At 43.9% G+C, this 22,557-nt stretch overlaps 1 protein-coding gene across 3 annotated transcripts in view; it reads left to right on the forward strand.

Moving 5' to 3' along the window:
• The window catches only part of PAK5 (p21 (RAC1) activated kinase 5), a 295,759-nt gene that overhangs the window by 258,158 nt on the left and 15,044 nt on the right, over positions 1 to 22,557 (forward strand). For all 3 annotated transcript variants that reach the window (XM_047746869.1, XM_047746867.1, XM_047746868.1), the window contains 3 exons: positions 14,928 to 15,419; positions 17,546 to 17,679; positions 21,658 to 21,784. In XM_047746869.1, coding sequence (XP_047602825.1) covers positions 14,928 to 15,419; positions 17,546 to 17,679; positions 21,658 to 21,784 — 753 coding nt within the window. The remainder of the gene's footprint in view (positions 1 to 14,927; positions 15,420 to 17,545; positions 17,680 to 21,657; positions 21,785 to 22,557) is intronic.

Genomic DNA, 22,557 nt, shown 5'->3' on the forward strand with positions numbered 1-22,557 from the left:
CTTTTTTTGCCAGAACCATCCTATTTTGATCTCTATAGCCCTGTAATGTAGTTTGAAATCAGGAAGCTTTGTTCTCCTTTATCAGGATTGCTATGGCTAGTTAGGATCAAATAGGACTTTTTTGTGTGTGTGACGTATTTGAGCACTCGTGGTAGGAAGCTGTTTAGGTCAAGATCATAGAGGAAGTTCTGTTCAGAGGAAATAACGTTTCAGCCCTGGGGCCATATTTGATCCATTGATCTATTTTATCCACCAAATAGTCATTCCCAACTTCTGATAAATCAAGATATTTCATTTAAAATCTTCAGCTTCTGGGTTTTAGGCTTCTCTTTAAAAAGGGGGGGGAGGGAATGATCTGATACCCCTGGGTCCGCATTTTCACCTAGCACTGGGAATGGAATTGGCTAGAGAAAAAGACTCCCCATTAGAGGGGACAGGCCCTGTCTAGCCCACTTCATTCATTTTCCCCATTAGCCTAATCCCTAAAGGCATTTGGGATTTAATAGGACCACCACCACCACTCCTCCCACAACCCCTGACCACATATCTCACAGAAGGAAAAACAAAGACAGGGAAGTCATGTAGAATGCTTAAGTTTTCATAGTTAGTTGGTTGCAAAACAAGGATGAAATCCAGGTCTGGTCTTTCTCCTAGTGCATTTTTCCCTTTATATGTTATTTATATATATATATATAAATATATATAAATATATATATATATTTATATATTTATATTTATATATTTCCCTTTATATGTTATTTATATGTTATATTTATATGTTATTTCCCTTTATATGTTATTTAAGGGGCTCAATTGCATTTGCCAGTAAAACCCATGAGAGGCCCCAGTGACCACCAGAACTCTAGGCTAAGTAAAGGAATAGGAAGAGGATGGAGGGAGGGGATAATTTGATTCATTCCTTGCTAGATCCCTCTTCCTACAGACTTCCAAATATAAGGCAAAGCAGATCTGCTCTGAAATCTAGTTTTGTTAATCCCAGAAACAATGCAGAAAACTATTATGGCTCAGAAAAGAAATACATAAAGCAGAAACAATGCAGAAACTGTTGTGGCTCAGAAAAAAAAAATAATAATATACTAGCCCTTGGGAACTTCTACCAAGGGTTTTTCAGCTCTCATAATCAAGGGCTCCAAAGATGTAAGCTGCTGTTCCATTTCACAGGAGACCCATGAGAAAATCACAAGCAGAATTAGTGGGAGGGTAGGAGGTGGGAGGCATGTTAGTAATTAAAATGTTTACTTGATTAAAAATATAACATCTCTCTAAAAAGACTTAGGTGCCTGTGACTTTAGAGCTGTACTCTTAAAAATCTACCAATCACATTTGGATTTTCTATTGAGGGAAGAAATAGAGATCACGACTCAGATAATTTGGCTGTGCCTCATGGAAAGTCCTAGAAGCTGGTGGGTTATGTTCATATCTCAGATAATACATGAAAGCATGCAGTTTGTGTGGGTCTCCAGACAGAGCAAAAATGAGGAGGGATGGGTATGCGTAAGTGAGAAAGAGAGTAACAGACACCAGTTTTCTATTTTGGCCTAATGGAGAAGAAAATACCATTAACCCATAGAAAAAACTCCTCCAGTGCTGTCAACTTACCTGATTTTCCCATTCACAAGACAGGAATCAAGGATGTTATAAACCTGTAGGTATCGTCTATCTCCCTACTTCTGAATGTCTGGTGCTAGGGCTGGGCAGATAAAACCTCGGGCAACAAATGAAGCCAAACAAAATCCATCCACATCACACAACTATAAAAACAGCCTGATGTGGAGAGAGGATGCTTTCCACCATCCCCTGCAGACAAGTCTGCTTCACAGGGAGGGAAACTGGCTAGAGACAGTGTCACCAGGCATCTGATTTTGCTCATTCCACTGCTCTCCAGGGAGCAGGCAGCCTCCAGCTAGCGTGTATTGGTGCTGACCCAGCAATCCGTCCCCGCTCTAGCTCCAGCCCCAAGAAGCCCCCCCCCGTCCCTGCACCCCCCCCCCATAATCACAGTTCTGCCAGCTCACTAAGCACTCACTGCGTGCCAGACACACATGTTGCCTTGTTGAGCCTCGTAGTCCTGGAAGGCAGGAACTCTTGCCTGCTTTGCACCTCTGAGGAATCTGGGGGCTTGGAGGGACTCAGAAACAGCCCAGTCAGTCATCTGAACTCATTGCTGAGCTGGCATCCAGCTCTCCAGGCTCAACCCCTACACCAGACATTAGACACATCCCCCGTGGCCCAGGAATAGCCTTTGCATTCACCTCACCTTGCAAACTCCTTTAAATACCTGCAGCCATGAAGCTCCCTTGGGGAATGTGGTCCTGTCCCACTCAATAGCGGGATTTCTCGGCCTCCATACTGTGGACATGCTGGGCCTGATGGTTCTGTCTTGTAGGCAGCTGCCCTGTGCACTGGAGGAGGGTAAGCAGCACCCCTGGCTTCTGTCCCTGCGTGCCAGTAGCATCCCTTCCTGTGACATCCAGGCTATTTCCAGACACCGTCAAATGACCTATGGGGCAGCAGGGAGCAAAGCTGGCCCCAGCTGAGAAATCACTGTTCCATAGCTAACCATTTTGCAAGTACTTTGGGCATTCAAGGGTGTAGGTCCTAGAGATAAACTACCCCCGGCTTAAACCTGGGTGAGTAAATGGCTTAAACTCCACTCCTCTGTCTATAAAATGGGAATAATCATGTTGTGTGAGGGTTAAATAAGTTGATAATTAGCAGAAGTCTACTTACGAATGCACACAGTCGACACAAGAATCTGTAAGTCTAGCGTGTGGACAGGAGACAGCTGTGACATGAAGCTGAGGGTTACTGTGCTCCAGGCACCCAGCTAAGGATTTTGTAAGCACTACGCGATTTAGACCTCACGGCAATGCTGGAAGACTTCAAGATCATCTCCCTTTTACAGTTAGAAAGCTGAGACTCAGAGGCTAGCTCTTTACAGGCAGACAGCTGAGTCAGGACCCAAAATTAGGTCCATCTAACTGCACAGTCTATATATTCCAGAACATTCCTTTTTCCCCAGAAGAAAACTGAGGACCAGAAAGATGGGTATGAGGCCTCGGGGCCCAGAGGTGCACACCACAGGCAGCCCTCATCTCGCTGGTGAAGAATCGGTGATGAGTCACAGACAGATTTGGGGCACACAGAGAATGTGCTTGATTCTCTCTGTTCTCAGTGAGGGGAAATCCTCTGAGAATCTCCTTAGCCTCACCCAGACCATGTGAAAAGCTAGGACCACAGACCAAAAGGAGGCCTTAAGAGTGAAGTTCCCTGAGACACTCGTACGCATTCACTCTACCTTGACTGATGGTCTTACTCCATTTTCTGAATGACAACCAGATGTTCTCACCCATTACAGGAGACATTATCTAGAATCCAGTTCCCTGGATTCACACACTTACTGGCTGTAGGATCTTGTGTGTGCCTCAGTTCCCTCCTCTGTAGAGTGTTTCCATGACTATTTTGACCTTCTTCTACAGATGAAAACAGATGAGTAAATGTAAAGGAGTCCTCACACAGCAGACGCTCAGTGTTAGCCCCAATTCCCCGACATATTTCTGGTTGGAAAACATGTCCCCAGATCTGCTAACGCCAGCCATGGAACCTTTTACATATTATCAACATATGAGAACAAGTTCCATGTAACTTTGACCTCACAGCCATTCTGTATAGACTAATAAGTTCTGCCGTCCTCACCTCAGAGATGCGGGTCACAGAAGGCCAGAGTAGCTGTGTGACTTCCTCAAGGCCCCACCACACCTCAGTGAGCTAGCCTGAGGACCCCAACCCCATCACCCTACTGCTTGCTCTACCTCTAGAATGGGCATGAAATTCTCAGACTTCCCGGATGTTAAGAGAGACCAGAGTATCCAGCAGCATTCAAGCAAGAAGCACCATCCATAACTACATCTGTCATTACGATGAAGGTTCTTTCCAAACAACCCCTCCATGTTACGCCTACCATCTCCTGTGTCCCAGGCAGCCAAGTGACCAGTGCTGTATCCCAGCACAGTCCAAACAGATGACATATTAAAGGGATCTGAGCAAAGATAGAGGGTGTAAGAAAAACTGGCAGGATTCCCCAGATCTTTCTTCTGGGGTCACCAGTGCAATGGTTCTTTCCACTGCTTAGCTGTCACTCTGCTTTCCCCGGAAGGAAAAAGCAGCTGAGGCGGTGTGCTCAGCCTTCCTGCACCAGTAATTGAAGGACTCACTGTTCTCTGTAGCACTTGCACACCCAGATTCAGCCAAGGTCCAGGGACAAAACTGCAGTTCCTTATCCCAGCTGAACTCTTGCTGAGATCCTGTTAGGGCCCAGTGGGTCACAAGATGGCAATACTTGGGAAATCTTACGGGCTACAGCAAAAATTAAAGGTTGGTGGGGTGGGGGAGAGAGAGAGAGTGGGAGAGAGAGGTGCTAATCACTTAACCATGGGTATTATTTCGACTTTTTTCTTTATGTATAAGCTCTTATAGGATATTCATTAAGGTTCATAAAACCTGAAAACATCCAACGAGGTGATTCAGAACATCTCGAAGACTTGTCCATCCATCAGGCTTCATGGGGCCTTTGCATATAAATAGACAAATCTTCCCGCGAATGTTCTCGTGGCTTAAAGTAAATTGTGTTTTAGTCACTGTGAGTGAGTTTTCCATTACCAAATTAAAATGAAATTAATTTGACCTGGCAGTATCTGTCCCGGCTGTCTTAGAGGCCCTGATGTACTTGAACCATATTCCGCAGCAGGCAGGCCGTCCCCAGAGGTACAGACACCGCCCCTCCCCACCCTCACTGCTGCAGATGGGGGCAGATCTCAGGTCTGAGTCGTCTGCTCTTGAACAGAAGATGCGTTCTTTGAGTTTGGAACAGCATGTGTTGGGGGGGGGGGGTGTTAATTGGACATACCAGTCCAGAGGTGGAGGAAGAGACCTGTACGCTTGAGCCTGCTGACTGAGCGCAGACCTATTCATTTCTTTAACTAGGCTTTGCCTACGTGTACAGGTCATAAGCCATGTGTCCAGACTCTCTCAGCGTCCTTTTGCCGTATATTCTGTAAGGCAAAGAAAAGCACAACTCTTCCAACTTCACGTCACAAGGTCTAAGTTCCTACATGCCTAACTAGGAATCCAGTGTCACGGTTTGGGAGAGTTCCTTGCCAAACACTAAACATGGTGAATGGTTGTCTGCTACATGCAATTTGGAAATCCAGCCGGCGTCTGACTATCCCGAACTTAAGCTACTTTCAAGTCCCCCGCGTTAGAATCTTAAGCAGACACCTGATTCTTTAGGTCCCCAGAGGTCTGGCTCATGACCTCTGTTCCCTGGCAGTGACAGCACGTGCTGATTGCCTTTCTTAACCGAAATCCAATGGCAGCTCATAGCGTGCATTGTGTCCCTTTGTCATCGGTGAAACAGGGCCACTCCATTGTGTAAATGAAAATAAGTAATTCGGAGGAGACTGACTGTGGACAGGCACGCGTTGAAGCCTTGCCTCCAGGAGAAGTAGCAGCCACTGTTCCATGAGTATGCGGCAATGTACCCCCACCTGAGGGTAGGCGGGGAACAGCCCCCATCAGTGTCAGTCCTGCCCACGGCCGGCCGGGAGAATCAGCACAGCAAGACACAGCCAGAGGGACACAGGAGAGTAAATACATATTCAAGACACAGGACTGAATGAATCCCTTTCCCCTAATTGCCAGCCTCTAAAACATCCCTGCAGAGAAAGCTAGTTACAGATTCTCTCTGGAATTCTTATAGGCAGTCCTTTTCCTTTCCCAAAGCCGAGGCTGGTCCTCATATATTTTCCTTTGAGTCAAGTAAGGACAATTTAAGATGTCCTTTCCCTGTTCAGATAATAGGGGTCTGTGATTCGCTTTTATCCCACGTTTGATTTATGTACAGCGAACAACACGCGGTCTGGCTTTTTTCCTCTTTGAGCTGAGCAGTCTCTGCTTTATTGTACTCAGAAAAGGTGGATTGGAGCACCACGCTCAAGCAGCTGCCAGCAGCCGCCTCCCGTCCCTTGTAGCTCTGTGGGCAGTGGAAAGAGAGACTCGCCATCTTTCACCGAGCATCCTGCGCCCCGATCCTTCCCGCACGGACACATGCTCACTGGGCCCCTCCCCCACCACCACCCCACCCCCCGCCAGCCCAGCGTGATCTCGCCACAGCCTCCCTGTCACCAGTACAGAAAGCCACTATGACAAATAGATGTTGCGGCAGGATATTTTTTTTTCTCCTTTTTTCCTTTTCTTTCTCTCGCCCTACCCCCAACCAAACCTTTTTTTCCCCCCAGCCTTGGCATAAAATGGTCAAATGATGTTCTACTGCAGAATTCAATTTCACAGTTCAGTTAGGTCCTTGATTACACTGCCAAATTCAGATTAATGTGCATTTAACGAACATGGATCAGGGGAATTCTGGCTGACAGCCAGCTGTAATCGGAGCAATTGATAGCTATGTGGAGTTTTATCCCCCGTCCACCCCTGCGTACCACTGGTGAAATTGATTGATTAGATGAATTCATTGCTATAATTATTTATAATTTTGATACATCGCAAGCCTGTGTCTGACCCCGTCCTTGGGGACTTGGTGCCCATTGTGGAAGGGTAGTCCAGCTGAGTCGTTAGCCCCGGATTATTTATTCCCAGATCATGGAGCCTTTTGTTTGTTTTGTGCCATTATTTTTTGATGGGGTTTGACTCGACTTGAAAAAGCACATTCTTAAAGAACCCCTTGGAATGGTATGCTAAAAGGCAACGAAAATGGAAACTAAACTAGGAATGTATGTGATTAACCGTTTCAAGGAGGAAGGGAAACCAAGACTGCGTAGATGTTCTTTTCGTACGTTTAAAGATTCCTGTAGAGATAAGTCCTTTTCAGACGGTATTTGATTTTCGGTGACTATTAGTGGCCCTCGAGCACTGCCACTATGTCGTTAGGCAGGATGGGGGATAAACTGCAAAAGGACCTGGTCTTCTCTGCTTACATCTCTCCATATGGAAATCCCCTGAAAGTCACTGGTCCCATTTCCATGAAGTTACTCTTTCACAAAATCCCCCCAGGCCATTCTCTTAGGAGGGCTAGGAAGAACGCCTTTCTGGTGTTTATTGTCCTCCCTCCTGCATAGTGACTTTCCTACCCCTGTTCCCCGTCCCCATCCCCATCCCATGCCCTTGCGATAAAGTCCTCAAAGGTGAACCATGTCCGTACATCGATATTTTGGAAATGGTGCAGGTGGTGGTAGGTACATTGGATTTGCTCATTAAATATCTGTATCTCTCGCTGGCTCCAACTCCACTCTATTATGGTTTCACTCAACAATTAAACCCTACCTCTGTCTCAGGAAACTATATTCCAAATGTTCTCTCTCTCTCTCTTTTTTTTTAGAATATATTTGAAAGTCAGGTTGTAAAAACAATCACCAGGTCAGGTTTTACTCCTGTGTTTACATGCATGAACTCTGGTTCATGTCTGTGCAAAACAACATATATGGATACATCAGATTTTTTTCACCTACTTCCAAATATAGGACATCATGATGATTTAGCGTAGGACAATGAAATAATTAGAACTGTTTAAGAGCCACATAAGAGGGCCAGGAGGCCTTGTTATGGAAGAAAGCTTGGGTTTGCTTGCTTCTTAGCGGAAGAAAGTGTATTATTATATCTGAACACAAAGTTCTGATCTGGCCAATGTGAAAATGAAAGCAATAAATTCTGTATGTAGATGATCAGCTCATTTTGCCATGATGGTTATTTCTTTGTTGTGTATTTGGAGCTGGTTCCTCTAAACCAAGACTGTTCAAACAAAACAACTTAATTTTCCTTTACCACCCTGTTCCCCCAGCCAGGCATTATCATTCATCATTTTCTGGCCCTTGGATTTCTTGTATCTTGCTCCCAGCTGCCCCCAGAAGACAGCTGAGCCCCCAGGGAAACATCCTAACCAGACTTTGGCTCTGTAGTTTTCTTTCCACACCATGCCCACCTCTGTCCTGACCATGTCTACCTTCTTATCATTGAAGGATAAGTCTGAACATATCAAAGGCCCAAGTTCTGAAGTGACATTATCTGGATTTAATCCCAACTGTGCCTCTTAATAGCTTTGGGACCTTTGCATGAGCTGCTTAAACTCTCTCTGCCTCCGTCTCCTTATCTGTAAAATGGGACAATTATGAGGCCTGTCTCATTGTTTAACTTGAGGTTTAAATGCATTCACATATATAAAGTGCTGAGAACAGTCTCCCACACACGTGGAAAGCACTCAACGAATGTCAAATAGAATTAACACTCGTATGTATCACTCCTACAAGGATAGACTCCTAACAGAGCAGTTGGTGAATGGAAGGGGCCGTCCTTGGGCTCCCAGTGACATGCTCCTGCATTTTCTCCAGGAATGAGTGCCCCAGCCTTGATAATACAGATTGAGGAAGTGACAGCTAATGGTAGAAATGCCAAAGCAGGCAAGAAACCAAGCCTGCGATGCCAGTGTGCCTTGCACCTGGGACATGTAGACACCCTCCCTGAGAGTGAAGGACAGACCAGAGCAGAAGAACTAGGTTGCACAATCTTCTTAGGGTTATGGGGCCATTCACCTTGGATTGCTGGTTGGTGGCAATTTCACCTCCCTGAACCTCCATTTTATCAACAATTAAATGGGACAAATTGCCCCCTTCTTGGCTCTCAGAAAAAGAATGAGGGTGCCACAAATATGCAGGCTAGCAATAGCTAAGACCCAACTGAGGGCTGTAAGTCAGCAACATGGTGGGCCTGAACAGGGTCACTCATCCCCTTCGCCTTCCCAAAGTCAGCTATCTGTCTGCCATCTTCTCCTTGAGCGGATGGAAGCCCGGAGGGAGGACCCCATGTTCTCTCAATGGGGAGGCAGTCAATTCTCCTTCCATAGGTACACCTCAAGCTTGGTTCCAAAAATGATCCCTATGAGAGTGGTTCCTCCTCATCCATCATTATTTCTTTGAGTCTGTGCCTCTTACTGGCAGCCATGAAAAACAAAAGCACGGTTTTGTCACGAAGACCTACTTTCCAAGACCTTTAGCTCCCAGTGAACAACTCAGCCTTTCCTCTATGACTGGAAATGGTCCCGTTCATGCAGGCGAGGCTCCTCTTCTTTATGCCACACACTGGCTGCCAAGAGCAGACGCTGATAATGCTGTTGACAGTCGATAAAGAAGAAAAGTGGCCCGAGGCAATGTGGAGCGATGTCTGCGACTCCTCCTGGATACAGCTTCCTTATTTTTAATATATCTTCAGAGATCAGTTATACATGCTTGTGGGGAATGAATTCAATTTCACTTAACGTACAGGCGCCAATCCTCCATGGAAGACACTGGGGGATGCTGGCGTGTGATAGCTCCCAGGACATACTTTCAGAAATAAAAGTCATGGCCCCCACTTGCCTCACATGCTGGCCTTGTAATTAGCCTGGGCCTAGCTAATCTCAAACTTAATTTAAGGGAAGAACCCAGTTGTTTAATTTACACTGACATTTTCTTCCCCCTCCCCACCTCACATAAACACCCCCATTTTTCCTGTGTATAGCCCAGATCCAAAGGCTTAGCAAAACATCAGCGTCATTCCAAATACAGCATCTTAATTATAATGTGGTGTTCAATATATTATAACTCAAAGCACCTTTTCTGATTGTTTTGAGGACTGGTGTTTAGGAATACATACGCTACCGGTACGTTATCTTCAATAAATGCTGGCTGGTTGGGTTTGTTTTTTTAATATTTTACTCTTTATTTTCTCTGATGTTCCCACTCTGCTAAGGACGTTCTATAATGATACCAGAGCCTTGAATGTATTGGCCAGATCAAAATCTTTTGATGTGTGTTTTGTCCTTTAGAGCTCAACGTGACTAAAGAAGTCATTATTATTGTGATGACTCCCATTTTACAGGTGAGAAAACTGAAGCACAGGAGTTGAAATAACTTGACTAATGTCATGCAACTGGTAAACGGCCAGCAAGGTTTTTGAACCAAGAGCCTCTTTTCTTAGACACCAGGTCACTCTGGGTTGCCACAGTTTAGCCTCCTTAAAGCCCTATGAGGGAGGTATTTATGATTTCCTCTTACAGATAAGGAAACTGAGGCTCAGAGTGGCTCAGTGATTTGACAAAGCTGTCAGAGTCAGAGCTGAACCCTATGTATGTCCCTCAAAAGCATGTGTTCTCTGTTGAACAATCAGGACAGGGTGCTGGCTTTGCAGTAGCCTGGTTCCTGCTGGTTTCTGCTGGTTGGTGCAAGGCTGTCTAACTGGTGAGCTCAGCTGAGTTGATGATGGTGTTCTGCAGACTGGGAAGGGCTACACTGTCACTTGGGAGCCAGTGAATGGGACAAAAGTGAGAACGGTGCCATGGCAACAATGTTAAGGAGCCCACTGTGTACAGCTCTTGCTGCCAGATCATGGAATAGACATTTGTTCATGCTGTGTGTTGGAGAAGGAGCTTGAGACACCTGCCTTCTTCTAGCCAGCCGCCATATTGCCAGGTCCAATGACCGATATACCCCATCCTACTTCACTTCTCTCTGGCATCCAAATTGCTCATTACTCCTTCCTTCTTGAAATGTATTCCTCCCTTGGTTTCAGGACCCCCTAGCCCCTTCGTTTCTTTCCTGTATCACTGGCCAGTTCTCTGCTCCTTTATGCAACATCCTTCTGCTTTTTCTGGTCTCTGAATGTTGGAATTCTTGGACCTTCTCTCACACATGCAACATCTTGGCTTTTAATACCAACTAATGGTATGATTCTCACCAATGACTCCCAGGTGCATGGCATTAGTTTCAGCTCTTTCCTAGACTCAAAGCATGTCTAAGTCCCCTCAGCAACATCTCTGCATGGATGCTTGATAGTTCTCCCAATCTGAACATGGCCATGCCAGAATTCTTGGCTTTACCATGCAGTAGTTACCTCTTGCTCTGAAACAAATTATCACAAAACTTAATGACTTAAAACAATAATAAACATTCACATAGTTTCTTTGGGTCAGTTTTCTGTGACTAAACTAGCTGCATGATTCTGGCCTTGAGACTCTCAAGAGGTGGCAGTCAAGATGTCTGCTGGGGCTACTCCTCTGAACGCTTGACTGGGGCCAGACGATCACTTCTAGGATGGTTCCCGTGGCTGTTGGAGGAAGGCCTCAGTTTCTGACTCTTGGCAGGAGGTTTTGCCCTTCAGCCTCTCTATAGGATTCTTGAGTGTCCTCATGACGTGATAGCAGGAGAGAGTCAGAGCAAGCAATCCAAGACAGAAGGCAATGGAGCCACGATATCTTTCTTGGTCCCAGAAGTCACTGGCTATCACTTCCACTGTATTCTTTTGATCTCACAGAGGAGCCTGATATGGTGTAGGAGGAGATGACACAAGGATCCTCAGACCCCATCTTGGATGGAGGCTGATTGCCACACTTCATGAGCCTACCCCTGCCCTGCTACTCCTCAGACCATTAAATGGCCTGTTGCTCAGGCCAAAATCCTGGGAGTCATCTTTGATTCTTTCCTTTCACATTTTAAGCCAATCCACCAAAAATCATGCCAGCTCTATCTTCAGATCCTACCATAGGCCCCAGCATTTCTTATCCCAACTAGAGCACCCTCTCTAATCTCAACTCACATTGACCACAACAAGCTAACTGGCATCCCTATTTCCACCTTTGCCCCAAAGGTCTCTTCCCCTCTAGCACCCAGAGATCAACATCAAGCTCATATCTCTCCTCTCTCCTCAGCAAACTGTAGTGGTTCCCACATTAATCAGAGTGACTACCAGTGCCCTTGCTATGACCTACATGATCATCCCTCTGGCTTCTTTTCTGGCCATCGTTCATACCAGAAGATTCCCTGTGCTGTTTGTGAAGCCTGTATTTGCCTAGAATCCTGTGTGTGCCCTCTGCCCAGATGACCCCTCTCCTGTTCCCTCGTGTCAGCCAGATTTCTACTCATTCATCTTAAATCCTTTCCTCTATTTCCCTTCATATCTCTATTACTACTGGACTGCATACTATACACTTACTGGTTTTCTTGGTTATTATCTGTCTCCTTCTCTAGAATATAAACCTCATGAGGGCACAAATACCATCCATTTTTATTATTGCTGGACCTTCCCTTGGAACCTGAAATGATGCCTAGCACATAATAGTAGCTCAAGGATTAATTTGTGGACTAAATGAACTAATGAATGTACTACATGGGAACAATGCACTTATTTGGAAAGATAGAACTTTCTGCAGTGGTGGAAGTGTTGTGTATCCATGCTGTCAATGTGATGCCTATTAGATACTTAAAATGTGATTAATATGACTGAGGACCCAAATTTTTATTTTAGTTTTATTTTTTTATTTATTTCATAAAAGTAGCTACATGTGGCCAGTAGCTACCATATTAGAGTAGATCTAGATCCTTGGCATGGATGGGGCATGGAGACATGTCCATGTCATTTCATGTACATCCCAGTAGAGCGGTAGAGACTTCCTAGGGTGCTGTGTTAATAAGGAGCCTGAAGTCCAGTCAAAAATCTTTTTGAGCACCTTCTGTGTACCCAGCACTGTGTTGTCATCAGGATATCACACAAGAGTGCAGTGATTGATTAGTGCCTTCGGTCCTGGGCAAAGAGGTGAATGTGTTATGATGTGGTATATTTACCATATGTGACCCTAGTTGTTCCAGAGCTAGTCAGAGGTCCTTCTTGATCCCTCCCAGGGAGTGATTGCTGGAATGTACACCTAGTGTCCTATAAAACCCTCACTGACTCCTCCATCCCTGCTTTGCCTGCCCTCCCTATTCTCCACTGAGTTCCCTCAACCCAGTCTTCATAACTAGAGTAGAATGTTCTCTGCCGGAATCCTTTCAAGGAATGACCAAATTGGTTTTCACACACATGCTCCTGCAAATTTTGGCTAGTCTCAATTATATTTCCACTTATTTGATGAGAACATTGCGTGTGTTTACCCTATGGTCCGTACTGAAAAGCTGCTTAGCACAGGGAGTCATATTTTCCCTTTTACCTATACCTGCTAGGTGATGTGTATGGCCCATACTCCCCTCTAGTATATGAGTTCAAAGGCATGGGGAAAGCATTCTACCCCCGAGATTTCTCACTGAAGACTAACATCCTTTAATGACAGATGGGATCTTTTAATCCTAAAAAAGAAAATAGGGTCTAAACACCAAATAACACCTTGGATAAGGCACATTTTAACTAAAACTTTCCCTATGCTTCACCTGAGTGGAGAAGGTCCTTTTTTAGGAGCAGTGGGTACAGTTGGTGCCCCAACCTTTTCCCTTCATCCACCTATTGTTTCTGTCTGCCAACACTGCTTTTCTTTGTCTAAGGTGGTAGTTCTCTGCCAAGAGCAATTTTGCCCATATTTTGGGGACATTTGGTAACATCTCAAGCAATGTTTTTGGTCCTAACTGGCAGAAGTGGCTGCTACTGGCATCTAGTGGGTAGAGTCCAGGGAAGATGCTGAACGTCCTGGACACACAGGGCTGTCACCCACATCAGAGAATTATCTGGACCCCAGAATTAATGGTACCAAGATTGAGAAATTCTGGTCTAAGAGCTGTCACTACCCACTGGAGCCTGCTCATCCCAGGACATGGGAAGTCAGAAATGCCAGGAAATTAATATTCATGGAAGTAGGTATTAAACAATGTTTTGTTTTGTTTTTTTGTTTTTTTTTTTTAATTTTTTTATTTTTTTCAGCATAACAGTATTCATTATTTTTGCACCACACACAGTGCTCCATGCAATCCGTGCCCTCTACAATACCCACCACCTGGTGCCCCCAACCTCCCACCCCCCACCCCTTCAAAATTCTCAGATCGTTTTTCAGAGTCCATAGTCTCTCATGGATCACCTCCCCTTCCAATTTCCCTCAACTCCCTTCTCCTCTGGTATTAAACAATGTTTTGAAGGGAGGCAGTTCATAAATACCCCAGCTCTTGGCCCTTCAGATGGGACAGCTCCAAGGTACATGCTTAACATAGTCTCCCAGAGTGGACGCTTACCCGCTTACCTGGTGGAATTAGGTTCCACTTGCTTGACTGGTGATGTGCTGTGTGTATTAGGGTTCACCAGAGAGATAACGTAAGGGGATGTGTATGTGTACACAGAGTCTCTCCTCTGGGGATGACATAAATCCTTCCACTTAAAGCCTTCAACTGATGGGATGCAGCCTACCCACATTATGGAGGACAATCTGCTTTGCTCAAAATCTACTGATTTAAATGTTAAGCACATCTTTAAAAAGTAAATAAATAACTTCACTGTAATATCTACACTAGTTTTTGACCAAATAACCAGATGCCATAGCCTAGCCAAGGTAACACATAAAAATTAGCCATCACACTCAATGACTCACCCTTCATTGGTTTTCCCCTTCTTTGTCTTCACTTCATAACTCCTAGAATCACCTTCTACTACCTGCATTTAAATTCAGGCCTCATCGTCTGCTTCTGGGGATTTTTCTTATTTTTTTTTAAGTTTTTTTTTTTTTTTTTTTGACAGAGTACTAGCAGAGGGAGCAGTAGGGGGAGAAGCCAGCTCCCTGCTGAGCAGGGAGCCCGATGCAGGACTCGGTTCTAGGACCTCGGGATCATGACCTGAGCTGAAGGCCGATGCTTAATCACTTAACCAACTGAGCTACCCAGGCATCCATGCTTCTGGATTTTTAGTAGGGAAAGGAGAAAAGAGCGGCTGGATGGGGTGGTTGTAGGGTAGGTAAAGGGCAAGAAGCAAGAGCAAGAGCAAGCTCGGAACTCACAAGGCAAGCATCACCCACAACCATCTCATGTACGGTGCTCTTCAGTCAGGCCAGCTGTGGCTTGGCTCACTGCGGCATTCAGACCTAGCATGTGAATCCTCTCCATCTGTGTCTGTCTTCCCAGGTGGATTACGATCGAGCACAGATGGTCCTCAGCCCTCCACTGTCAGGGTCTGACACCTACCCCAGGGGCCCCGCCAAACTACCTCAAAGTCAAAGCAAAGCAGGCTATTCCTCAAGCAGCCACCAGTACCCATCTGGGTACCACAAGGCCACCCTGTACCACCACCCCTCCCTGCAGACCAGTTCCCAGTACATCTCCACGGCTTCTTACCTGAGCTCCCTGAGTATCTCATCCAGCACCTATCCCCCACCCAGCTGGGGCTCCTCTTCAGACCAGCAGCCCTCCAGGGTGTCCCACGAACAGTTTCGGGCTGCTCTACAGCTGGTGGTCAGCCCAGGAGACCCCAGGGAATATTTGGACAACTTTATCAAGATCGGAGAAGGGTCCACCGGCATCGTGTGCATCGCAACCGAGAAACATACAGGGAAACAAGTCGCCGTGAAGAAGATGGACCTCCGGAAGCAACAGAGGCGGGAACTACTTTTTAATGAGGTAGATGGTGTGTTCGGATCACTCTTTCTCTCCTGTGTAACGTTTACTTCCCATTTCAAAAATATTACCTGTAGGGTTTAGGACCTCAGAAAGCACCGAAAATATAAATACAAAGATCACATTCCCATAATCCTTCCCTCTGGTCTTTGTCTCTGCGGGTTATGGTTCTCTAAAGAGCTTCATGTGGATCAGTCACCATGCTAAGCACTGACCTTGGCTTGATTCACACAACCTGTGAGACAGAAAGATGCTACCACCATGGCCATGATGAAATCTGGACTCAGGTGAAGTGACTAGCCCAGGGTCACACAGCAGGTCAATGGCATAGTTGGGATTTGAATTCTAGCAGATTCCAAAGACTCATGTTACACTATCCACAAGGGTGTATATACATGATTGTGATACCATGTTTGCCCTTTGTAGCCATTTTTTTTTTTAATCTCAGTAAACAGAGGTTAGTTTACCAGTGGATAACCACTATTTTAGAACTTTAAGATACATGCACTAATGAATTCTTCCTGTGGAAAATAGCGAAAATACAGAAAATGTCCCATAATCTCACAACCAAGAAATAGCCCACATTAATATTTCAGGATTTCCTTTCTGTATTTTTTTCTCTTTAGAGAAAGTAATATATAATACCGACTTCCAGAAAGTTTTTAACAATGAGGACCCTCACTGACGGTCCTGTCTCATTCTCCCTAGCACTGGATACTTGTCAAATTATCTCTGTTAATCTGGTAGACATGAGTAAATCTTCCTGCTCTAATTAACACTATTATTACTAGTGAGGGTAAAATTACTTGTATATGTTTTTAGGCCATTTTTGTTTTATTAAACTATATGTCCTTTGCACACTTTCCAATTAGGGTGGTAACATTTGTCTTATTGATAAGTGAGAGGTCTTGATATATTAAGGAATTAACCCTTTTCTATGTGTTTGTTGAACATATTTTTCCAGTTTAGTTGCCTTTTACATTTATTACTTGAAAGTTCTAAAATGCACATAGGAGGAAAAACATGAATACCTATGTCTAGGGACATAAAATATTTTGGAGTAATATTCCTCTATTGATTTTATGAGCATTTAGGGAAGAGAGATGAGCTTCCGTGGATGGAAAATCTAGGTCTTGAATAAGATGGCAAGTCAGGATTCCAATGTTAGATAATATGTCAGTCTCTAGCAAAGGATGGACCACACACATCTCCTAACAGACATTATAAAAATGCAATCAAGAATGACTTTGGATTCTTCTTCTATGGAGGCTCACATGAAGCCACATATGGCTTCAACCCCCAGGGGTGTTCATTTTCTCGCTATGTTCCACATCGCAAAGACAGCCCCAGGTGAGTGGGCTTCAGCTTGTCACTTCCACAACACTGATTTCTGGAACTTATTTCCCAATCACAGTGCCAGAACAGCCAGGACAACATAATGTAGATAATTTTGTAATTTATTAATTAATGTTAAATCTGAAAATGTCACCAGAAGCAGCCACGGGGCAACAATTCTTGAAAGCTCTCTCTGGTAAGTTCAAGTTAACCTTGTATATACCTGAATCATGTTTGCTTTTACCTTCAAGACCTATCCTTTGTATTCAACCCAAACCTCTCTCACACTCAACCCAGACCTCCTCCCAAGATGTTAAGTTAGCCTCATGTGGCCCCACTCCTACTGTTCATTTCATTCACTTGTGAGACCTACTCTTCATTTGCCATTTAGAGTTGGTGACTTTTGCCAGGTTAAACAATGGTGGAGTATGAACAGTGCATTCTAAAGGAGACCCTTAGGGATATCTGTTTATACCCTCCCCCTCAACGCAAACAGTCAACAAAACTCCCTCTTGTAAGTACAAACCTTGCCAGAGTTCTCCCTGTTTTCACTCTCATTATCCCCAAACCTAGCATCTGGTTGCTCTATCATTTTCTCTGAATTGACTAATTGGATTCCTTTCATTGTTGCTAGCTACCCTCAATCCTGTCTTTTTGTCTATTGTAGACTCCTGAATAAATCCCCCCATCAGTATTTCTTAATCAGTTATACTCACAGCACAGTTGTGGCCACAAGAGAACAGAAAGCCAAATCTCACCATCACAAGTCAAAAAGCATCTTTCCATTTGCCCAGGTTGTGATAATGCGGGATTACCACCATGACAACGTGGTTGACATGTACAACAGCTACCTTGTCGGCGATGAGCTCTGGGTGGTCATGGAATTTCTAGAAGGTGGTGCCTTGACAGACATTGTCACTCATACCAGGTATGTCTCTTCATTCTCCAGACAAATAATTCCAAATGATTATTATTTCTTATCCAGGGTAAGCCCTCAATGACTATTTTTACAAACTCTTTATAAATTGGAAGCCCTTTGAAGTCAGGGAGTATGACGACCCTTTTTCTTTAAATTCCCTAAATGCCTATTTTAATATCATGTATGTTTAGTTCATTCATTCAGTTAACATTCTCCTTGTCCTCCAGAAGTTCTTTAACACCTAATGATTTTAAGTCAGCAAATTGATGACAAAGGACTTTTGGTGTCAAACAATAGAATTTCCCATTCTTAGGTATTTTGCTAAAACTGAATTTTATTCTGAGTTGCTATGCTATTGCTCTGTAGTAATACCACCAAGGGTACCTGAGTGAGGAAGAGGCAGATGGAAGATGAGTCAAAGTTTTATGTTATAATAAGAAACCTACATAATTGAAATTCTTCGATTCTGTTTTTAAATAGTCTTGCAAGTAACAATGGTTAATTATCATTATTACCTCTACTACTTGCTTCCCTGATGTGTCAGTTGTGGTCATTGAATTAAGTGTGTCTTGATCACCTTTTATGTGCCAGGCTCTTTCCTGAGTGCTGGGGACACAAAAGATACAAACAATTAAAGTCTCAAATATATTCCCTCAAGGATGTCACAGGTTAGAAATAAATATATTATAATATCTGTGCAGTAGTAGAAAGATATATTGAAGCAGCAAAGAATACCCAAGTATCTCTAACAGGGAAAATAAAGATTTCCAATATAAGGGGTTAACCAAGATGAGTTTTGAGAGTTGTGTAGGAGTTTGCTAAGAAGACAAGTGGGAGGAAATGGGCATTGAAGGCAGACAAAATATGTGCTAAGACAGTGTTCTTCAGATTTTAATATGCATACAAATTACTTGTGGGTCTTAGTAAAATGCAGATCCTGATTCAATAGAAGGGGGCATGAGATTCTACTCTAACAAGCTCCCAGATGACGCCAATCCTCCATGTTCACGGACCACATTGGAGAAGCAAGGTTCTAAGGAACAGACATATTAAAAAACAAACAAACAAACAAATGTTACATTTGGGAAACTTTATAAATTTGCTCTTGGTAGTAAATAACGCTCCAAACGGATAAGAGATGATTGTCAGGAAGGAAAGGCACTGGATGTTAGCTGATATCACCGAAATGGTGCCTAAACTGTAAGTGAATCTAGGTGAAAAATAGGGGGGAAGCAAGGTAGCAAGAAGGTATTGAGGGACACTGTGAGAGATAGAATATGCTGTTTCTCCCTAAAATCAGGTGGTGTTTCAATCATGACCTTCTACAGCTCTCAGTCTCAGTAGACCACCTAAAAACAAAAGAACATAAGGGAAGACACTGAAGGTTTATCACTAACATTTCAGATGGCAGATCCCTGTTGGTAAACCCATGTGACCCAACCCTCCCCAAAATATATAAGAGCATCTTAACTTAAAGGAACAAATATACTGAAGAAACCTAAGCTTAAGACAAATGTGACTTGCATCTAAAACAATTAATAAAAATATATCCAGAGGAGAGGATTTTTTTTTCCTGCCCCAAAAACTTCAGGTAACTACACATGTCTCTCCAGAGCTCTCTCTTTTGTCACAGTTTTTTTCAGTTTTTATTGTGTGTCATTGGGATCCACTTAAGAGCTAGCCTCTCTGGAATCCATTGTGTTCTCTAATCCTCTCCATCCAGTTTTGTCAATAATTTCCTGTTGAAGGCAGAGAGCTCCAGGGAATGGAGAGAAGTTGTATGTCAAGGAACTCTTGAATATTTAGAACTTGAAATCCTTTGAATCTTAAGTTTAGAATTTAATTCTTGAGTTGTTTGGAGAGATTTTCCTATAGTAGATATTCAATAAAGGCTTTACTGAATGATTGATTGATTAATAAAATAACCCCTTGCTACTCAAAGTGTGGTCTGGAGAATAGCAGTATCAGCATCACCTAGAAGCTTGTTAGCAATGCAGAATCTCAGGCTCTACCCGACTGACCATACACAAGGTAACCAGGTACTCGGGCATTTCCTATGGATACCAATGTTTTAGCCCTACCTAGCATCTTGTTAAATGACATCCTACTGGTTTCCAGGAACAGAGGGTCCTAGAAGGCAAAGGAAAGTGCCGAACACTTCAAACATTAACTCCTGTAACCTCTAAGAAACAGAGCCAGGATTTGAGTTTGGATTTGATTCCAGAACTGAGGCAACTTTAATCCCAATTTAGGCTTCCTCTCTGCAGAAGTAGGAAAGCACAGTCTTTCTACAGTGGGTCTTATACATTTCAAAGCCACTGAATTCAGAATCAGTACTATTTGTCACATATGCCAATTAAAGGTGATTTTTCCAGTCACTGATAGGGGCTCAGATTCCATTAACTTTTGTTGTCGCTGACCTGTAAACTATTTTAATGCCTGCTTCCAATAACTGGAATCCCATGAAATCCTAGAAAAATGAATTTTATTAAAAAAGGTGATTCCTGCTCCTGAATTATTTTTAAAGTATATTTGAGCTTATCCCTGCTGATGATGCTCTAAGTCTCCGAGGGCTCTGTGGTGGGCAGATGTGGGAGTTGTTAGCCATTGTTTTCACAATCCAGCACAATGACCAACCCATTCACACAAAACCAAGAGCACAGAAGTCTCTCAGACAAGAACATTTTCTTCTTGCCTGCCTTAGTAGGAGAATGAGGCATTGCTGGAAGAAGCGTCTTCAAAGAGAAAGGGTACCCATTCTCTTTTCACCTTTGACCTTCTCCTAATTGGCCACCTCCTTGGATTTTACTTTGGACTCTTAATTTTACTCAGACATGGTTTGCTGGCATCAATAAGACTGACACATATTCAGGGCCATCCATTTCCTTGTCCTGCTGAATTATGAGTTCCCCGGGGTGATTTTCCAAGGCTATCCTTGAATTTGGACTCTTGTCAGTTACACCCTCTGTCTCTCCTGACAGTCTCCTCTGTTGGCATGACTGTTTAAGGAGCTCTTTCACATTTGCTATCTGGCTTGAACCTCACACTGTTTCTGTGCGAGGGAAGTTTTATACCCAGATGAGTTAGGCCTCTGGGGGTTGTTTTGATGGTACTGATGTCCAAGTAATTCTTCCCACATAGGTTCTTCATGGCTGAAAATCCATTCATATGAGTTGCAATGGCAGTGTGATACAGTGGGGACATTGGAAAAGCATGGGTCTGAACTCAAAAAGAGGTGGGGTTGCATTCATAATCTGGTCACTTTCTTAGCTGGGTTAACTTGGGCAGGTCACTTGACCTAAGTCTCTTCTGAAGCCAGAACCCTTCTTTAGAAGGGTGCAGCCATGAAATGTGGGAGCACATATCCAACACTGTGCTTGCCTTTCTCATTCATAAGGTCAATTTCTTCAAGAATCATCCAGTCATGCTTAGTTATTAGTAACTAAGTCCAGTTTCCTTCTTAATGGACCTAGGGCAACAGGAATCTTCAGCTCCTGAAGGCAGGGGATCTTAGAGATCCAAAGACCATGTTGTCCAAGTCCAACTTTTAACTGTAGGTGTCCTCATTTCCAAGATGAGGAAAAAATAGACCTGAGGAAGTTAAAAAGCCTTGCTCAAGGTCACCTATCAGGCATACTTGGAACCTTGGCTCTATGCAGTGCAGTCTCTCTGTAGAACCCTGGAGGTTTATCAATACCTAAGAAATTACCCATGAGAGTCTAAGGAAGTACATTTGTATTAATGACCCAAAAGCCAGCAAATAAACCATTTCCTTTGGCTTATATTTGGCCTCTGTCATCCTCATTGCCAAACCTTAGGTTCTAGGAGTCAGATCCCAAGACTTCTTTGTGCTTGCCTGTAGATTTTCCAGACATGGGTCGGAGAGCATAGACTGGTTCACTAGACCCCAAGGGAGCTACCTCTCTTGATCATTTCAAAGATGTTCTCAAACCTGTCTTTGCTCCTTAAATGTTATTTCCTTTCCAGAATGAATGAAGAACAGATAGCTACCGTCTGTCTATCAGTTCTAAGAGCTCTCTCCTACCTTCACAATCAAGGAGTGATTCACAGGGACATAAAGAGTGACTCCATCCTCCTGACAAGTGATGGCCGGGTAAGATTTCCTATTTGGCCTCTCTATAGTTTAGTTTGCCACTTTGTCTGTCATGGGCATTATCCTCCTAAGAACCCTTTCTCATAATTCTAAGTCTCCCTGGTCACAGTCACCCACTGCCCTTCCCAGAAAGCTTACCAAAAAGGAAATTACCATCCTCTGTGTCATCCTATTAGTCAGGATTATCTGTGATCTGAATTTGATGGATGACTTCTCACTTTAACAATGAGTGTAGGAAGGGATAGAAACTATGGAAATTTCTTTCCGTTTTCTTCTATGTTCTTATTTTTGTTGGAGAAAAAGAGATGACTTTTCTGGGGTTTTGTCTACCCTGTCTGTGGAGTTGTGCATGTCTGCAGTATCTCTCAGAGTTCCTGCAGGAAAGAGAAGGCAAACTCCAGTGGACAGCTTGAGGAGAGTTTAATAAAGGTGTGGGCACATGTAGACAAGTCAGAAGGAGGAGTACATGACAATTCACGTGACATTCTAGAATAGTGTGCCACTCTTACTGCCTCATGCCTGAGGAGGGGAGGCCAGGAACGGGCTACTGGAATCTGAAAACAGAGATTATTATATGAAGAGGGATGCCTGGCAGGAACTCTGATCTTCAGTGGAAGACAGGCCACAGTGGAGCTGCATGATGGGAGCTGGGAGGATCAATATCTGAACTACCTCCGTTCTTTCCTTCCAGTCTCCTATTTGTACTTCCCATTGGTCGAACCCAATCAGAAGCCATCAGTGCGGTCAACACAGGTTGGCGTCCCAGGGCTCAG

This window comes from Lutra lutra, chromosome 9 (genome assembly GCF_902655055.1).
Source record: "Lutra lutra chromosome 9, mLutLut1.2, whole genome shotgun sequence".
Lineage (NCBI taxonomy): Eukaryota > Metazoa > Chordata > Mammalia > Carnivora > Mustelidae > Lutra > Lutra lutra.